Raw genomic sequence first — 20,335 nt, forward strand, 5'->3', positions numbered from 1 at the left:
CTCAAATGTTTTCAAATGTCTTGCTTGCGTCAAATTTAAAATGACCATATATTCTCCCCCCAAAAACCGATAACAGAATCAATAACATTTCCTACTCTCAGCGTTTCCTATGCTTTCTTTCTACTAATTGTAACCAAATGTAGGTTTTAAAGTGGCTGCATTCTGCTTTACCTTTTGCACAGCATCTCAACTTTTTTGAATGTAGGATTGATCGAAGCTGTGTTGCCAGTTGGGCAAGTGAAGAAGCAGTCGACTTTTTACTTTATCAGGAAAAACAAAAAGAGAATACCCATGAATCTTTTACCCAGGCCCTCTAACAAGGAGTAACCCTCATCAGAGAAAACTTACCAGAAATCTGAGGCCTGGTTACATGTGTTTATTTCAATCGATTATTTTGGCAACTTGAAAAAAACTATATATGCCATTTTCTAGCTGTTTTATTCAGTAACTTTCACTTTAAATGTTTACCCTTTTTTTTAAGTGGTAATCAGTCTAACATTGTATTCATTCAACTGAGAAGGAAAAGTAGGCTATTCGCCAGGTCACAGTGGCGGCTCGTGGAACTGCATGATATGGAAAAAGGGGGAGGGAGGAAGTTCTCCAAAACTTTTTTTCTCCTCAAAGGATTCTGGAAAAGCTCCGTTACATTTTCAGGGGAAGGGGATACGAGGAGAAGAAAAACAACGCTGGGAAAACAAAGACAGATAACGGTGTGAAAAAGTTAATGACTTCTTCTGTTTTTGTCTCCTTATATGAAAGCCGTGGAAAAAGGACGCGCGTGTTTTTGCTTTTGTTCCGAGCATTTTGTTCCTTCCCAGACTGTGAGGACTTACACCATCAGAGGCGATGAGATGTGAGTGAGCTATGCCTTGTGGAAATGGACAGACTTTATCCAAGCGAAAACATGGCGTCTGCCTCCCGAGGTTTAGTTTCTTTTCCAGTCTGCTTGTGGCGCTCTGCTGCTTGGAAGTATGGGGCTCCGCGGCGCAGGCGGACGGCGGCAAGAGTTGCAGTCCCTGTCCCGTTAACTGCAGCTGTCCACTTGGGCCCCAGCAGTCCTGCGTCGTCAACTGCTCCAGCATCGGGTTGGAAAGGGCCCCTGCGGCGGAAGAGATCCCGCTGGCCACCAATGTGTTGTAAGTAAAGAAACCAAAACAAGCTGCACAGGATATGAATGCACAGTGGAGAGTTTTTCACCCAGTTTGACCAAACTTATCACCCCGGAAAACAAGCGTAACACACGTAAAAGTTTAATTCATCTGGGGTTCTTGTCTATCAGCCCGCTTGTTACATCCCCATATGCGTGTACCCCATTATTCCTAACAGCTAATATGACGTGAGTTTTTGATTTATTGTTTATGCTGCTGTTCTGTGGTAATTAAAGGGGTCAAATGTTTAATCAATTAGATCAGCTGATTGGAAAATAGTCAGACTTAATCGTTGTGAATCAAACGAGCAAAAAAACTTTTAAAATGTGAGCGTTTGTGTCTCTTCTGCTTATTAAACTCAGTGGAAATGTGTCATTCCTTTGTTTTGGGCTGTTGGTGGAAAAAATCCTGTTAACTAACTACTTTTGGCTTTAAGTTTCTGTTGTTTGTTTGTTTTCCCCCTTGGTACGTCATGAAAATATTTATGGTATTAGCATTTAATTATCCAAGTAATCGATACAGTAATTAGCAGATTAAACATGAATAAATTGTGGCGTCCTGAACGTATAAGTGCGCTGACAGATGTGGAGATTTGATTAAGTTGGCTTTGATGGTCTTCAGGGTGCACCAGTGTAGTAAAAACACAAACAAAGCCAAAACTGATTGGAAAATAAATACTATGTGGAGGCAATCAGACAATAATGAGAATAATAATAATAATAATTAATACAATTTTTGTTTACTTTTTATGTCAAAAGAAGGACTGACTGCTGGTGACTGTGCGTGCGTGCTTTTGCGTGCGCGCATCTTCCCCCCCGTTTGTTGGTATTAATAAGTTGGTGACCAGAAACCAAAGGTGGAGCAGATCAGACTTGAGCCTCTGGTGTAGCTGCAGCAGAACATTCTGTTCTGTGCGATGGAAGCCATATGTTATTCATTATTTATTTTTACTGAAACTACCTTTCTTTACAGTATTTAACTTAAGACTTTACTATAAATACCAGGCACATAATCAGTGCACTCTGTGTTGGCCAGTTCTTGATTTAGGACACAAAATGAGCGCTATAATTTTGTTTACACAGAGTTTTATAAGTAAATAAAACTCTGGAGGTACACTGGTTGTATTTGTTGTATAGAGGGCTTCTACTTTCAGTTGGATCCCCTATTATCACCTGACCTTTAGTGGTAATGTTTGCATAAAAGAAGAAAAGTGGCTTGTTTAGAGACAGATAAATTAGAGACAGACTCTGCTGCACTGTCTGTCTGTGATTTATCTGAATGTTAATGTCTCATGTTGGAATTTGTTGGAGTGTTAATTGCATCAAAGTAGATGAACCTCCTTAACCCTACTGTACCAGCGGAAGTCATACGTAAAGGCGGCTGGCTGTGAACTTAACTGTCCTTACTAATTTAGCTACTTGTGTCCTACTCAATAGGCAGACACATGTGGTTGATAGCAAATATTTTACTCAAAGTTAAATCTGATTTCACAGAAGGCTGAGACATTCAGCTGGAGAACTTGGTAGTGTTCATTTAATAATGCTGCAGGCTGAACTTTAAAGAATAATAAAGGTCATTTACTTGCAGCGATTTCTGAATAATGGCCTTTGGTCTGTCTGAGGCAGAGAGATGACAGTTCAGGTCTGGATTGTTAGCTCTCTTAAAATCATCTTTGTCCTTTTAACATCTTTTAGTAGATGCAGAGAAGAGTCAGTAAGGCTACTGTGAATCTCTACAGCATGCAGAGCAGGTCTTACAGGTCTTTTTTTATATTAGAAATAGCTTTTCTATTTAAGAGACTATTACCAGACTTAAAAATGTAGCCTTGGAGCAAATAACCACCACAAAAATGAATAGGCAGTGAATGATTTGTCTGTCTTAAAGCGGTGTCAGGCTAGTTTATTGTCACTGTTGTATGTGAATTTGATACCTTGGAGGAGCCGACTACAGATTTGAGCTTGAATAGATGTGAACTCAGCGCTCACAGTAAATGACTGTCCTTTAGTCATCCACAAGGAGCGATGCTGTAAATGATTAGTAGATAACGGAGCAAGCGTGTTTTTATTTATTTTACTCTTTAGTAATATTGTCCTTAGTCCTCTTTGCATATATGTGCATCCACTTTTCTATCGGTGCACATTTATTAACATTATTTAGCTGTGGGAAAACTGGATAGGACCCAGTGTAATGCTGTAGTGTCTCACCATGAAATTTAATTTAACTGTGGCTGGCTTTAGAGAGCATTCACAACTTCTCTGCTTTGTGAGAGAGAGATGCAGGAAAAGTCTCTGTGATCAAGCTATAGGCGTAGGGATGCTACCCTGAACACATGCTGTAGGTCTAAATGGATTTTGTGCCTTTTCCCTGTTTAATTTCTACTTTTCTTTCAGTAAAAATACCACATTTCCATTTGAAGAAATTGCTAGGAAAGAGCTTTTTTTTGCCACCAATTCTTTTCTCCTTGCCTTCTCCAGTCCTTTCTAATGTGTCACATTACTGCAAAATAACTGAAGCAAAAATACGTCAGCCACACCGAGACTTTAATAAAACTCATTTCACATCCATTAAACACCAGCTCCTCTCCATTCTGTCTATGCCCCTATCTGGCCCCAAATCTAAATGTTCTAGACACACCCTTGGTGGAAAAAAAAAATCCAGTGGCTGTGAAATATTTTAACATACTGCAGAGTGCAGTTGGAGAAAAGCATTCCCGTTACACATCAGTCCATCTGCTCCAACCCACACACATAATAAAATCTCTTAACACTTCATACGGAGAGTTTTGCAGTTCTGGGACATACTTGTAAAATGAAACTAAGGTTTTTTTAAGTGCCGTTGTTTTGTTTGAATATTCTTGGGACGCACATCATCACATTGCTGTACGAGTCCCGGGACATAAGGCAGAGAAAGTGAACTGGAAATGTTTTCAGTACTGTAAGTTTTTGTGTGTGTGTGTTGTTTCTGTAAATAGCTTGATCAGGCAGTAATATAAACTTGCCTTTATTAAAAAACAAAAAAACAACACACGAGAAGACTAACGTTTGGCTCTTTTGACCATACACTGTGTGGGTATGCAATACTTTTTGACATCGTTAGGTCGTACTTGCACTCCAGTAAGCACAAAATACTTTCCGTTAACTTTTATTGCAGCTGAAACTGAAAAGCAATGCTGTGCACTGATGTTTGTAGCTATAGCTGTAGGCTCCACGCACTGGCATTGTCATTGAAGAACGGTACCACAGCGCACCAAACAAAGAACGTAGTTATTATTCGGGCCATGTAACATGTAAAGTAGCTCTTCAGTTCTTCAGCATCGTTACAGACTGTGTTTTAGGCAGTAGCATAGTTTGTTTGAAATTTAAACACACTTGTGGTCATGCATACCTTCTCCTATCTATTCTGCCAAGGAGGATTTTGTGGTGTTGCCATGACAGCAAGATGCACATACACACACAGCCCCACTGTAGGCAGGCCGATATGTTTTTAAACTACTTTATTTTCTGGTTGTGTTGGCTGTGTATGGGTCTTGGGGCTTCGAGACAGCTTTCGAACAGGTGAGACTGTAAAATCAAAAATTCTCTCACTGTCTCCTGCATTGCCTTTCCGCCCTCATCTCCAGATCCAAAGGTGGTTATCGGTCTTACAACCACCTGCATGCGCGCGCGCGCGCGCGCGCGCGCACACACACACACACACACACACACACACACACACACACACACACACACACACACACACACACACACACACTGAGTGACTTTAATAAAGTGGGAAAGATTGAATGTACTGACCATATGCAGGGGAGATTTTGTTGTGTTACCATGGCAAAAGTAACTGATGACATCACTAACAGAAGTGCAGACATTCCAGGCAGTTATAAATAAGAGAATGAGGAAAGAACCAGGGAGAGAAGAAGAGCCAGCTCCCATCCTTCCTTTCACTGTGTATGCCTGCCCATGCCTTTAGCTAAAAAAAAAAATCCTCAGAATAAAGGTTGCTTAACTCAAAGCAATGTATGATGGGTGCCAAATCCTTAACGGTTCTTAAATTGGCGAATGAAATTATCAGCGCTCGTAATTAACGATACCTTGCTTTTAATGTTTCATAGCAGCAGAAAGAAAGAAGTGTGTAGCTTGTCTCAGCCTTCATGCACTCAGTACTTTTCTACCAGGGGTGCCAGAAATGTCTTGGTTTATTATTAACTTAGTGGAGTGGCGGCAGGCTGGAGAAGAAAGTCATGCATCTGAATGTTGATGTTTTAGCAGTGAAGATTGCTTAGGGTGTTTTCTCAATTGTAAGTTTGCAATGTGCTCAGGTATGTTATATCGCTATGCACAGATTTATTTTATAATATGGTAATCTAACCCTAGGTCTGTTTGGAAGAGGTGGACTTATACTCCCCATCAGAAATGAAAGCTTGTTGTGAACAAAACATAATTTAACATAGATGGTAGCAAGAAGCCTTTTTTGACTCCTCAAAAATATCCTTGTCGATCTTTTATCTCACATCTGAATAACATGAGTTTTGCAAATGGAAAAGATTGTGTGGAGAGTCATATGTGCACACAAAACAAAACAGCATTAGGAAAGTCTGCATAGTAAAAGTAGCTGTAAAAACTGTATCAACATTGTGAATAGGCTAGCATTTTTATGTACCTTTTCTAGACTTATTGACCTCTCAAAGTGCTTTTACAGTACATACTTACCCACCCACACACATGCACACTGTATTGCATCAGGGACAATTGAAGTTCCTTTTACTCCAAGGACACTTTGACATGCAGGATTGAAGAGCTCAAGATCAAACCACTAAACTTTTGATTATTAAACGACCCGCTCTTCTCCTAAGGCGACATTTTACTCCATACGACTTCAGTTCAAGTCACCTCAATTGATGATCAATGAAGCACCAATTCCCAGGAGCAGTCACCTCAAGGCGCTTTATATCGCAAAGTAAATACAATAATACAAATGTCCTGTGGATGATAATGAAAGTGTACTTGAGGAGGGAATGTTACTGCACGGACTGATTGCAACTAATCAAGAAGCACCTTAAAATGTTAGTTAGTAGTACTGCAGGCCTTTTTTCTCTCACAAGTTCCCACCAAAATACACTGCTCTGTCATACTCAAAGGCTTATTTATACACATGTGGGCATCATTCACATAGTTGACTGCAATTTATCCAGCAAAACGTCGGCCAGATGTGTTGTGTTCACAGAGGAAAAAAAGCCTGAAAAAGAATGCACACATGCAGACTAGGAAGTAACAGCGTAACACAAAGAACACAATACAGTTTTTACTTAATAGTCACAATTTTCTTCTTTTGAGAAGACATAAGTTCTTAATTTTTAAATACTTTTCGGTTATAAATAAATTCTATATTCCAATACACTACTCATAAATCAAGTTAATTGAGATAACTATTTTAACAGCAGTCTCACACCACAAACTGTTTCCTGAAAGAGTTCATTTTAATCTTCAAAATCCCTCTAAACAAGTAAATGAGATGTTCCGTCACATCAGTCACACCGATCATGGTTGTTAATATGCAGAGAGGGGTTGATAGAAATAACTATGCTAAAAAAAAAAGGAAAAAAAATGGCACTAGTGTTCTTTAAAGTTATACTGCACTCAGGATTTACAGTGTTCCCAAGAAATATTTAAATACTAAAAAGCATTAAAGATGGTGGTGTTTATCGTAAAGAAACAATAGCAATAAGATTCTAGAAAAATACATTTGTTGGTTTTAAATTAGTAAAAAACAGAACAGATGTACAGTTAAAAATGGGCAAGAGAGAAAGTTCTTGTAAACACACTTGTGGCTTAATATGTAGTTTGTTATTAAATTGGACATCATCTGGGCATGGAATAATTTCTGCAATAGCTGTGGTAAAGCTTTCCTTTTCCCAAGCCTTCAGTGTATTCATGTAACCGTATCTGTGATCCTTCACAAGGATCAAAATGATTATTTCATTATCTTCTTAAGAGAATATTGTTTCAGTAGGTTGCTGGCATGCTTGGATCTTTATCCATTACACTTTATCCTTCTGTTAAAATTTTTTGGGGTGATTTCTTTAAGTTGCATCCAGAATTGTGATTGCATCAGTGCATCCTTGCTCACCTATAAATTAAGAAAAGAAAAAATAGCCAGAGTTTGATGTTCATACCTCTAGTCTTCCTGGAGTTCTCACACTTGCATTCTTCACACAAACTTCTATCACACTTATCTAGACTTGAATGCACTCGGGTCATAATGACTCACTCTGAAGCTGCTTTTTTTCCTTGCTACCAATTTTTCATCTTATTCATCGTTTCTGTCACATTACTCCCTCTCTGCACGTACAGCACACTCAGTGATTCTGTTTTGAATGGTAACTTAGTTGAATCTGGTAATTCCTATTTCCCAGAGTGATACGTGCTGCTGTGTCTCAAATCCAGTCTGCCCGGGTCTTCTTCTGCACCTTATTTTCACAGCCCTCCTGTTTTTTTTGTTGTTTTTTTTTAAAGTGCCGCACTTATTATTATTATTATTATTTTTTTTTTTTGCCAATCTAACAAATAGTGCAGAGAAAAAGCTGTATGTGTGACCTTTTCTCTAAGGTCCTTTCATTTGGTTTTGCACTTTTGCAGTTGCTTCTAAATAGTGGAGTGGTGTTAGTAAATTACCTTCAATCTCACACTGGTGCCCTTAGCAGAGTGAGCACAGGTATAATTTGTACAGTTGTCTTATTTGGTTTGACTAGTTTATCAGAACTTGTCAAAGTATGCTTTTTGTAACCATTTAGGAGCATCCATAGTTTCTCAGACCTCAGTCACACAGGAGGAGGAGGAAAACGGTTTCTCCCCAATTGGTTGATGAGTAGTTATGAAGGTTGCTGCCTGTTGCTTGGTGACAAAAGTTGCAAAGTGGGTGCTGTACCAGAAATCTTTGTTATTGCTTTGGTCACTAGCAGATTGCTGCAGTTGCCCATAGGCTGACATGCTCCCTGTAAACTATCTGCAAAAACTCCTAAATAGTAAAACTTAAAGCTGAAAACAGTAAAATTTGTGCCTTTTGAAAAACTATAATTCAAAAGGCACAGCTTTTATTTTGAAGGCAAACATTTTGTGTTTATGGTTTGCATAGTAAACATTTAAAAACCTAAACAAATAGAGTCCGTCATATAAGCGTAGTTTGCATCTTCTGTGCATGACCATGGGAATCTGTTAGTGACCAGAGCAATTGTAAGGAGGTTTGTGCTTTCGGTTCAGTAAGCATATGTATCGAACAATACAAATTTTTTTATTTATTTTATCAACTTTTCTTCTGACGATGCTGTCTGTGTTGGGAGCTCAGTGGATCTGTGTTCGACTACTCTGCCTAGGCTGCACTGTCCAGCGCAGATCCACTGAGCGCAGCGCAAGCTAGCAAGACAGAAGCTAAGCTCGTTGCAACATGGCAAATTGAACCTCCCCCACCCTCATTCAGATCTGGCCTTTGGAACTATTTTGGTCTTCATGTGAAGTATGACCGTGAAGGTAAGCGCGTCATGGACTAAAGTAAAACAGTATGTCGGATGTGCCACGCAATGCTCAATTACATGGGTGGGAACTACTGCGTTAGCGCAGTTTGCTCGTTAACGTGTTGACGCTGTCCAGCCCCACGCACGGGGCGATCCGCGGTAGCTCGTTAACGGAGATTTGCCGTGTTGTGGCGTTAACGTCATTTCAGATTAACGCTGACAGCACTAGTGGGAACACAACGAATATGACTGCACATTTACTCCGACATCATCCTAGTGCAAAGACAAGTGAAAGCAGACAAAAACAACAAGCATGCATGCTACAAACTTTACCCGAGTCATTTAGACAGCTGTTAGCAAATGATTCTCCTTATGGGGACCTGATATGTTTAATATGCTGCTGAGAGTATACCCCAGAAGAAGCGTATAGTATAGCTTTTATTTTGGAAAGAGCCATTTCTCTGTAATAAACTCTCTTTTCCAAAGATGAGTGATTTCTCAATCAGATTTATTTTTTTATTACTTTGTTTTTTCAGCAACATTAAATTTAAAAACTGTACTTTTGAGTTAAAATATATATTTATAATTTTAATAAATGACAAATTAAAAAAGCATGAACATTTTTTTGTATCGAAAAAATATCAAACCGAAGTATTGAACCGAACCGTGAATTTTGTGTATCGTTGCACCCCTAGCACACACACACACACACACACACACACACACACACACACACACACATATACATATGGGGCCATCTTCCCAATGTAGTAAACATCTTCCCTATATATATATATATATATATATATATATATATATATATATATATATATATATATATAACACCCAGCACGCCCCTGCGGGCGGTTTATCCTTCAAGCTCGGGTCCTCTACCAGAGGCCTGGGAGCTTGAGGGTCCTGCGCAGTATCTTAGCTGTTCCCAGGACTGCGCTCTTCTGGACAGAGATCTCCGATGTTGTTCCCGGGATCTGCTGGAGCCACTCGCCTAGCTTGGGAGTCACCGCACCTAGTGCTCCGATTACCACGGGGACCACCGTTACCTTCACCCTCCACATCCTCTCGAGCTCTTCTCTGAGCCCTTGGTATTTCTCCAGCTTCTCGTGTTCCTTCTTCCTGATATTGCTGTCATTCGGAACCGCTACATCGATCACTACGGCCGTCTTCTTCTGTTTGTCTACCACCACTATGTCCGGTTGGTTAGCCACCACCATTTTGTCCGTCTGTATCTGGAAGTCCCACAGGATCTTAGCTCGGTCATTCTCCACCACCCTTGGGGGCATCTCCCATTTTGACCTCGGGACTTCCAGGTTATACTCGGCACAGATGTTCCTGTACACTATGCCGGCCACTTGGTTATGGCGTTCCATGTATGCCTTGCCTGCTAGCATCTTGCACCCTGCTGTTATGTGCTGGATTGTCTCTGGGGCATCTTTACACAGCCTGCACCTGGGGTCTTGCCTGGTGTGATAGACCCCAGCCTCTATGGATCTTGTGCTCAGAGCTTGTTCTTGTGCTGCCATGATTAGTGCCTCTGTGCTGTCTTTCAGTCCAGCTTTGTCCAGCCACTGGTAGGATTTCTGGATATCAGCCACCTCCTCTATCTGCCGGTGGTACATACCGTGCAGGGGCCTGTCCTTCCATGATGGTTCCTCGTCTCCCTCCTCTTTCTTGGGTTTCTGCTGCCTGAGGTATTCACTGAGCACTCGGTCAGTTGTGGCCATCTTCCTAATGTATTCTTGGATGTTCGTTGTCTCATCCTGGGGGCATATATATATATATATATATATATATATATATATATATATATATTTTTTTTTTAGGGGTGCAACGATATTCGTATCGATATTGAACCGTTCGATACAGTGCTTTCGGTTCGGTACGCATATGTATCGAACAATACAATTTTTTTCAATTGTTTTTTTTTTCAATTTATTTATTTATTTATTTATTTTTTGTGTCCCGTTTGGATCTATAGCCATCAGAATTGTTGTCTTGAGGCCAAGAAAGATGCCAAGAGGATTTATTTTAAGTGGATCATCATATTGGTCCATTTGATTGACCTTTATTATAATTATGAATTTATTTTATTTTCAGTTGCAAACGGGACAGACATGACTGTGGGATAGGACAGGGGGAAAGAATGAAAGAAAGAGGGGGAGAGAGAAAGAAAACCAAAGGGGAGAAAAAAAAAAGAACAATACAAAATTTGTAATTTATTTTATCAACTTTCCTTCTGACGATGCTGTCTGTGTTGAGCGCTCAGTGAATCTGCATTTGACTACTCCGCCTAGGCTCGAGAGTGCAGCCTAGGCGGAGTAGTCGAACGCAGATTCACTGAGCACTCAACACAGACAGCATGGTCAGAAGGAAGAGCGCAGGGCAAGCTAGCGAGACAGAAGTGGACCTCCCCACCCTCATTCAGATCTGGCGTTTGGAATTATTTTGGTTTTCATGTGACGTATGACCCTGAAGGTAAGCGAGTCATGGACTAAAGTAAAACAGTATGTTGGATGTGCCATGCAATGCTCAATTACATGGGTGGGAGCTAGTGTGTTAGCGCAGTTAGCTCGTTAACGTGTTGGCCGTCTAGCCCCTCTGTATAGGGTAGCTCGTTAACGGAGATTTGCCGTGTTGCGGCGTTAAGGTTATTTCAACGAGATTAACCTGAAAGCACTAGTGGGAACACAACGAATATGACTGCACATTTACACCGACATCATCCTAGTGCAAAGACAAAAACAAGCATGCATGCTACAAACTTTAGCCGAGTCATTTAGACAGCTGTTAGCACAGGATTCTCCTTATGGAGACCTGATATGTTTAATATGCTGCTGAGAATATAGCCCAGAAGAAGCGGATAGTATAGCTTTTATTTTGGAAAGAGACATTTCTCTGTAATAAACTCTCTTTTCCAAAGATGAGTGATTCCTCAATCAGATACAGGGCTCGCAATATCGCTAGCCCAACGTCCCGGAGCTATCTCTGCCCTGCCTGTCGGGCTATTGTAGGAAGGAAAAATATATGTCAATGCTTTTGCATTCTTTCAGAAATGTAGCTGGGTAATTATGTCATTGGGTGAGCCACTGTCAATATGTGATATATTGAAATCGTGTTTGAATTTGCGCTTGTTTTTTTGCTTTCACTTTGCAATCGCGCGAACTGTGTATAGAGAGCGACAGCACTGATCTGTGAGTGATGATAATTTGTGCACCAATTCCTCTGACATCGTCTTATTAATTGTTAGCTTACTATGCAAACATGACAAGTGAAATCTCCCGCAGCTTAAACATGTGAGAGGTTGATCGCGCAGAGAATCGCTGAGCTTATGTGAGTGCGGCAGGATATATATTTCACTACGATGACCTGGATGATTGAGAACCTTCACAGACAGATATATATTTTAGTTCTGCTGAGCCAAATAAGACAGGTCAGGGTGAAGAAGTGACAGCCAAAGAAAAGCTTACCACAAAACGGAGAAGTTATGACAAATCAGACTATAAGGCAAAAAGAAAGTGCAGCTTTATGGTTTCATGGACAAAAGAATTTCTGTGGCTGCAATATGACGAGCTAAAAAACAACACGCACAAGGGTTAGGGTTAAATTTAAAAACTGTACTTTTGTGTTAAAATATATATTTATAATTTTAATAAATGACAAATTAAAAAGGCATGAACATTTTTTTTTTGTATCGAAAAAATATCGAACCGTGACACCAAAGTATCGAACCGAACCGTGAATTTTGTGTATCGTTGCACCCCTAATATATATATATATATATATATATATATATATATATATATAGGGTGAAGGTAACGGTCCTAACTTATATATATAAGTTAAGACTTGTGTAGCTTTGACTGTCTCAGGAAATGCAGAAATAAATGCACTTTTGATTTGTACAGATGGACAGAGGACAGTGTTCATGTAGAACAAGTGTTATTTATTTTTGATTTGCAGCATAATTAATACCAATCAATTAATACTTATCAAATCAGCAGGGGCATTCAAGATGTGTAAAATGCAGAAAAATGAAAATGTCTTGCTGCACAAAAGACACACACCTAGCTACTCTCAGCAACAATTGCACACAGAACAGAGACTGCATGTTAGAGATTACTGGGGGAAAGGGCAAAAAATGCATTAAGTGTTCAAATTCACTAGAATACCCTTGATAATCAAAGCATGACTTCTTAATTAAAGTAATTTATCATAACATGCTGTATGCTCATGGTATGGCTAATGCATTATGTCATAATGTCTTATGAAGTCATGCTTCTTTTTTTTTTTTTTTTTTTTAACATTAGGGATTCATTCACTATTTTTCCAATCAGAGGAGATGGATGGATTCACTTTGGCACAACCTTTCACTTACAAAGACTGACTCATGTATTCTTTAAGAGAAGCACACTCTACCTCAGCAATATAGTAACATCTGCATTGAATTTTAATGTGAAAATTGAAGGATGGAAAATGAATATAAAATGACTAAAGGGGTACGTGTATAGATTATATCTTTAATTTATAAACTAGGTGCTTTTTTGAGTTACATTTCTAGAGTGGAAAAAAGCAGGTGTTGATCACATAGGAAACATTTATCTTTTACCCCAGTTAAAAAGCAGACTTTTCTCCCTCCTGTTACCCCATTAAAAAAAAGACTGCAATAATTGGATTTTGTTCCCTGCTTTTAGATATAAACAGCCAAAACGCGAGTGTTTACGTGTGTAGCTCGTGCATAATGATCGCTGCTTGTGCATGTCTTTGTGTGTTTATGAGAGAATTGCAGAAACACATCCTGTTTGTGTAGCCTATGCTGCAGAGAGTCAAAGACTTCAAGACATCCCAGAATAACACGCTGCAATCCATGGGCTAAATGTTAATAAGGGCCTATGAGGCTGAAAATTGAAAAATGAATTGTTGGCCTCTAAACTTGGGATTACAAACCTGCCAGAACTGTAATGAAATGCTAATCAGCACAGTGGTTCATTTACATTCAATCCAAGGACATGATTAAAATTCATAACAAGCCAATTTGCATTTTTTAGTTAAGAAATATGAGTTGTCCTTTGAGTTGTTTTTTTATTTTTCAATGCAACCTCATCAAAATTACTGAAGGAAAATGAAACTAAAACAGAGACATAAGAAAAAGAAAATAAACCAAAAGCATTGTGTCATTTGTGAGCACAGTGTTGAGCACTCTGTTGATTTCATGCCAATGAACCTGAAACTGATTCAACAAGCAGAGAGCACAGTAACAGAGACCAATCAGAAGATAAAAGATGAAGGGCTGCCAGATGATGGTGTGGAGGACTCAGCTGAAGTGGTCATCATCTTCACCACAGATTGTGCTGGCAGCCAGCCTCTGTTGTCAGGGCTGCTGAAGCTCTGCTTGTCTCTATGGTTTTGGAGGTGACAGACTTCATTTTTTGTGTTCTCTTTTGTTCCTACCATTCCCTTTTCACTTGTTGCATCAGTTTATGTGGTGCTTCCAGATTTTACAAACAAGATAAATTAAACAAAAATGCTGGTCTCTACAACTCCATGTACACTCCCATGTGTTTCTTATGAAATCCATGAAGTGCTACAGAGAAAATCACATTTTATTTATGTAATTAACACATTTTGAACTCTTAAAGAAATATAACAAAAGGAAAGACACCCAGCTGAACTAAAATGATCCAGCAAACAAAAACTGTTGTGAGCCGCCACCCTTATATCGCCTTTGGGCTTTTGGAGCTTTTAAAAAATAATTGGGAAAAAAAAGCACTATGCTGCTAAAAAAAAGAGCCTTATACCACGTGATACAGGAGCTGTGCCGTGTGATGCTAAAATTAGCAGGGAAAAAACAACGGAGAGCACGTCAGGGATGACGAGAAAGTGACAGGAGAAAATCCGTCCCGGTCAACCACCCAAACATCAATAACGGGAACCTTATACAGCGCTTCCCTATACACGTCGAACTCCCGCAGGCACAAAGAAATTACGGAGGCTATCACTTATCACCTGACCAAAGATATGGCTCCCATCAACACTGTGCAAAACGAGGGATTTAGGAAAATGATCAACACCCTAGACAAACGCTACACAGTGCCGTCCCGCAACTATTTTTCTATTGTTGCACTACCTGCTCTATACACGCAGTGTCGAGCAACGACGGAGACGGAATTTCAAGCAGTACAACATTTTGCGGCAACGACAAAACGTGAGACATTTGTTGTTTTTATGTTTATTTATTGTTTTTATGTTCAGTCTCAACTGTTACGAAGTTGATGTGCAGTTAATAAGTGCAATAAATATTTATACTGGAAAAGAAAATCGTGAGAGAATCGTGATCTCAATTCTAAGCCAAAAAAATCGTGATTCTCATTTTATGCAAAATCGTGCAGCCCTACTGAAAAGTATGTTCACGGAAACATCGTCGGGTCTGCCGTGATATGTTTACAATGGGGCTGTACTTTCATCTTTATGCAGGACTGTAAGCTGCCATCTGTGAGGTGTGAGCGGTGTTTGTTTTTAACATAGTTCACGGTGGAGCTGCTGACAGTGTGGATCCAAAGATCCATAATTGGCCTACCTGGGGTTGAAAATCTCGATAAATGCACGGCGTTTCGGCAGGTACAGCGGCTTCCGCGAGTGTGACGCTTATTTTGAGCGATGAAAAAAATAATAAAATATAATTTTATTTTTATATTACAATGTCACAACAATCTTCCAATTTAGAACTACAAGTTAAAAAAAATAACTAACATAAATAAAATACACTTAAGCTAAATACTTCTAATTTATTTTCCCAAACCACGCGGAGCCGCACTATAAGGACTAAAGAGCCGCAGGTTACCGACCCCAGCCTTAGGCTATCAATACATGAGAACTAAGCCCAGTGCTTGAAATATGTACACTCAGACATATGACCAAAATCTAAATGCAACCTGCATGATGCCTTAAAACTGCAACTAGGTAGGGAAAGTTTTATTATGGAACAAGAAAAATCTGATTCCCCTGTTTTAGATTAATTAGAGATTGTATATAAGACATGAATTTAGCTTCCGGGTCTGAAAAATGAAACCATTATGGAAGTGCCTAAATGTTTTGTAATAGCCAGAAGTAGGTGACTACTCTGATCACAATAAGAAGTCTGATTTCCTCTACTCTGTGACCTCAATTAACACTTTTCTGATGAGTATGCGTGGTTTTAGTATTCTCATGTCTCATTAAATACAGTAGGATGTTTAATTTATGAATTATGGTCCCTATTAGAGTCAAGAGGAATGATAAAGCAGGGTCAATATACCTTGTGATTGGCAAGTTGTGGGCTGATGTCAGCATACAGTGTTCCTTTTTAGTCAAATCAACCCCTCACTCATCATCAGTTTCAAAACACCAAGATAACAGACAACACGTTCAGCTCGTGTCTTAAAAATGCAAATTCATTAACCAGTCTGTGACATGATAGCGGCTGCATCCATCTTTTATATACAGTCTGTGGATTACCTTTACTTGGCACAGTTACAACAAACCAGCACATGTGTTTGTTTCATTTGCAGACAAGAATATAACTGAAAACACGTAGATTGTGGTCAAGTAAATGCTCTGCTTAGGTACATATAACACTAAAGATTGAGATTTGTCACCTCCAGTGTGCACTGGCGCAGTTTGTGAATCGTTTTGGAGGTTTCATGGATTTGTTTATGAGTCACACATCTTCTTCACTTTAATGCTACAAATTCAACTTTAGTAGAATTGTATAAAAAAAATCCACCATCTGAAAATATGCATGGAAAAATGCCTTATAGGTCAGCAACAAAACATTTTCAGCATCGCAGCTTATATAACAGACACCACACGTTTCTTAGAGTAAAGGACAAGCAGAAGTTCGTATGCTTTTATGTCTAATTGTTGGGACCAGTTATTAGAAATGATGAATTGATGTTGCGTGGTGCTGCATTTGAAAAACTATTTCACTGCATCACTAAATATGGATAAATATGAGATTAATATCTTAATATGATCGAGGCTGACGTTGATGGAGAAATAATTGCTCATGATTACTCGATTAATCACACTTGTCACACATCTTTATTTGGCAGAAGCATTTGTTCAAAATGACTGTGTTGTGTGGCTGGTTTATGGAAATATAACAGGATGAGAAGTAGTAGAAGAAGTATTTGTTTGCATTTGTTGCAAAGTTTTCCGAGATCTTTACCGACTGTGTTTCAAAGCACAATCATCTCCAAATATCTTGTAAGATTTTGTATTTAAAAATCAACTGATGCAGAGGCCTGTTTTGGATTGTAACTCGGTATTCTTTGTTAGCAACAATTCAAAGATGTCCCCCCCCAAACACATGACATTAAGGCAGCTGTAAAAGTTACCGTTTTGAAGAGGACCGCTCTAAGGATACACTTGATAAATATATGTTTGATTGTGCCTACAACATGCAGAAGATGGAAATTTTGGTTGTTACTGGAAATCTAAGAAAAAAATGTACTATAACACGCAAAATCTCTGTCTGTGCTTTGTTTGTTTCTTTGTCCAGGAACTCATCTCAGACCATCAGAAGTTCACTTTACTGAGTGAATGGGTTAAATGCAGAGAAGAATTTCCCCACGGGGATCAATAAGCTATACATTATTATTATTATTATTATTATTATTAAGTTGAGCAACCAAGCTTGGTACACCGGTAGATCTTATGTCCCTGAAGGTTCTTATCTATATCAGATCATACAATGTACTCTGTTGCGTAGCAACCACCTGTGGTTACCTAGAATTTTTTGCACCTATAACACCATTTAAAAACAGTGTATCATTTTTGAGTTACTACAATAACCCCTAATATCATGCATAATTCAATTTCAAAAAATTGAATTATGCATGATATGTTATGATGCCGTCACTTTTTGTCAGGCAAACCTTGTAAGACCCTAAAATTACCTGTTTAGCACCCACTCCTTATAAAAGGATTCTTTCATTTATGTGTATTGATTTATATCCACAAAAGTTAAAATGTGGTTGCCTAGCAACCACCTTGTAACGTGCTAAAAGTCAATATTTAGCTCATAAATAACATCAACCACCACAATTTCTTAGCTTTTCTCAGTGAGAATAAGTATACCAACTGGACCGACATGGCACACAATGCAGTAATAAATATGAGATGTCCAGCTAACTCAGATGATGTTTAGAATCATCTGAGTTTTAACCATCAGGTTAATGAAATGTTGCAATTATGTTTTCAAGGAACAGTTTGAGAGTTACGGGTTAGTTAGGTTTATGTCTAAAGTTAGGATTAAGCTAGGGTATTTCTCACAGACGTTAAAAAAATTAGTATACAAAGACAGCTAAACAAACAACAAACAGCCAACACACAGAGTGGAGCAGTCAGTAGTGGTAGAGAGCAACTTTTAGCCACAGTAAGAGAACAGCTCATCAAATTGAGTACTGCACTTGCACACAGCAGTACACCTGCCAAACTTGAAGTGGACCGGATGAATGGTTGTAGAGACAGACAAAGAACAGTCAGACTCACAGACAGAGGTTTTTCAGCTTTTTGCAAGATGATGCATAATTTTCAGTGGTTCACTGGAAGCATTGATTGTTTTGTTTTTTTCCCTTTTTATTGTCTCACCACAGTTGTATTAGATGCTTGAGAGACCCATTTTTGTTTTAAACCCATATTTAATGACTTGTAATATGTGGCACTGACTCACTTTCATTTACCAGGAAAAGAACAATTAGTTTTGTTTTTCCTGCATGGATTGGTAGTATGTCAAAGAGTTTGTTTGTATGTCAGTGTATCATTCTTTCAATAAGAGTGTTAAACTGCTGCACACAGCTGCCCTTAACTTGCCAGCTGGACACCAGACAACCCAGGCAGCAGCAGCTGGAAAAATGGACAGAATGTTCTAAAGAGGAAAGGCGAGCCAGTCTGTGAAGTAGAAAGTCAGGCTTTTTAGACCAAACATCTTCAGCCCCATTTTCCTGTTAATTTCGTGCTCCCTTTTTTCTTGCAGTAGGGAAAGTACCCGACTACTCCGATCTCCCCCACCTCCTCACCCCTTGTCGCAGGCATGAGGTTCTGGCTGGCAGCTCTCAAACGAAGCAGCCCACAGTGGGGTGATTGTTCTCCACACCTGGCCCGTGTCACTCACTGCTACTACCTCCAACTTCCCCTTGGCTTCCACTTCACACCTGTCCTTTTCTCCAGCTCCATCGTTTTTTACTGCTTTCTCAGCTTTTGTCCTGCTCCCCTTCTCATCTGACTCGTGCAGACTTCAGGAATAAACAAAGAAGCAGAACCAAAAAGGGGGGAGAAATCGGGGGGGGGGGGGCAGCAGAGGAAAGGGAGGCTGAGGTGAGATGAAAGCAACCACAGAGGAGTCTGTGTTTAGTGGGTTAGTGGAGCGTTGGCCTTCAATCATAGTGACTTGGACCACATTACCACCACAAGCCTGCAGAAACCAGTTTGTCTATGATCTGACTTAAACCCAGTTTTTATCACTATGCTTTAAAGACTTTTTTTTTTTTTGTTCTCAATTCTCCACAGATGGAACAAAGACAGATTCAAACAGATTTCAGTTTTCTTTAGTAGAAAAAGAAAACCATCCCTTTCTGTTTCACTTCAGATCTTTCCTTTCTTGTATTCATATTGTCTGCAGAGCACATGCCCACTCCTCATGTGTCATTCCCTCTGCCCAAGCACAGTGTAGTCAATGAGGGCTGTGTGTGTGTGTGTGTGTGTGTTTTTGTGTGCGCTCTCATCCTCCAACTCAGAATAAGTGGCACCAGACAGGCCTTATAAGGAGTTGTTAGATCACTGGCCACACCGTCAGTAAAACAGAACCATATGTGTGCTGTGTGTGTGTGTGTGTGTGTGTGTGTGTGTGCACTTGTGCACAGGCCTATACCTAAAGTGTATGTGTGTGTTTGCGTATGTGTAAGTAAAACCATGTGTGTCCAGAGGTAGCTGAGAACGGGAGTCTGTTGCTAATAGACATGCTGAAGGTCACATTATATGGTCATGTTAAGCACACATACAGACGGTCTCTATTTAACCTGCTCTTGTCTGTGCGGTCTTACCCGTAAGGTGTGAAAGACAGTTTTCAGATGTCGTACACGCAAATTTTTACACACACATTCCTGCTGTGGCATGGATGTCGACCACGTTACATAAGGTGAAGCGTCCGTCTAATGTGTGAATGATCAGCTAGTGGGCGGAGCTTATTTCTGCTGTCCTGTTCATCCTCTGATGGGTTTAGCAGAGGAGAGTGCTCTCTCTCTCTCTCTCTCTCTGTCTCCATCTTTCTTACACAGCTTGTCTGGAATGTACAGATGTTTCCTTTTGGGAACGGCGTCCTGGTCTGTTCTCACACACACACACACACACACACACACACACACACACACACACACACACACACACACACACGCAGAAAAGAGTGTGAGAGAGTGGAGCGCAGTCCCGCACATATCAATTCAGATTTCCCTTGCGGAAGATCGTCTTGTTTTTTATTTGTATTTGCTGAATTCGTAGCAGCTGGGAATAGAAATATCGATCAGCACCCTGATTGAACCTCATGAGTTTTAATTTACAGCTTTCCTGCAGTCCAGCACCTTCTTCTTTTATCCCTATAGGCTACAGGGCTTTCTGTTCCCTTACAGCCTCT

The 20,335-nt window shown here is 39.7% G+C and overlaps 1 protein-coding gene across 2 annotated transcripts in view; it reads left to right on the plus strand.

The window, feature by feature from the left end:
• Nucleotides 1-445: 445 nt before the first annotated feature.
• pkd1a (polycystic kidney disease 1a) overlaps nucleotides 446-20,335 on the plus strand; it is an 83,768-nt gene continuing 63,878 nt past the window's right edge. For both annotated transcript variants that reach the window (XM_085410474.1, XM_085410475.1), the window contains exon 1: nucleotides 446-1,136. In XM_085410474.1, the coding sequence (XP_085266600.1) occupies nucleotides 865-1,136 (272 nt within the window). In that variant the 5' untranslated portion in view covers nucleotides 446-864. The remainder of the gene's footprint in view (nucleotides 1,137-20,335) is intronic.

Source organism: Rhamphochromis longiceps, linkage group LG6 (assembly GCF_057381845.1).
Source record: "Rhamphochromis longiceps isolate RC_006_pf linkage group LG6, R_longiceps_female_GT1.1, whole genome shotgun sequence".
Lineage (NCBI taxonomy): Eukaryota > Metazoa > Chordata > Actinopteri > Cichliformes > Cichlidae > Rhamphochromis > Rhamphochromis longiceps.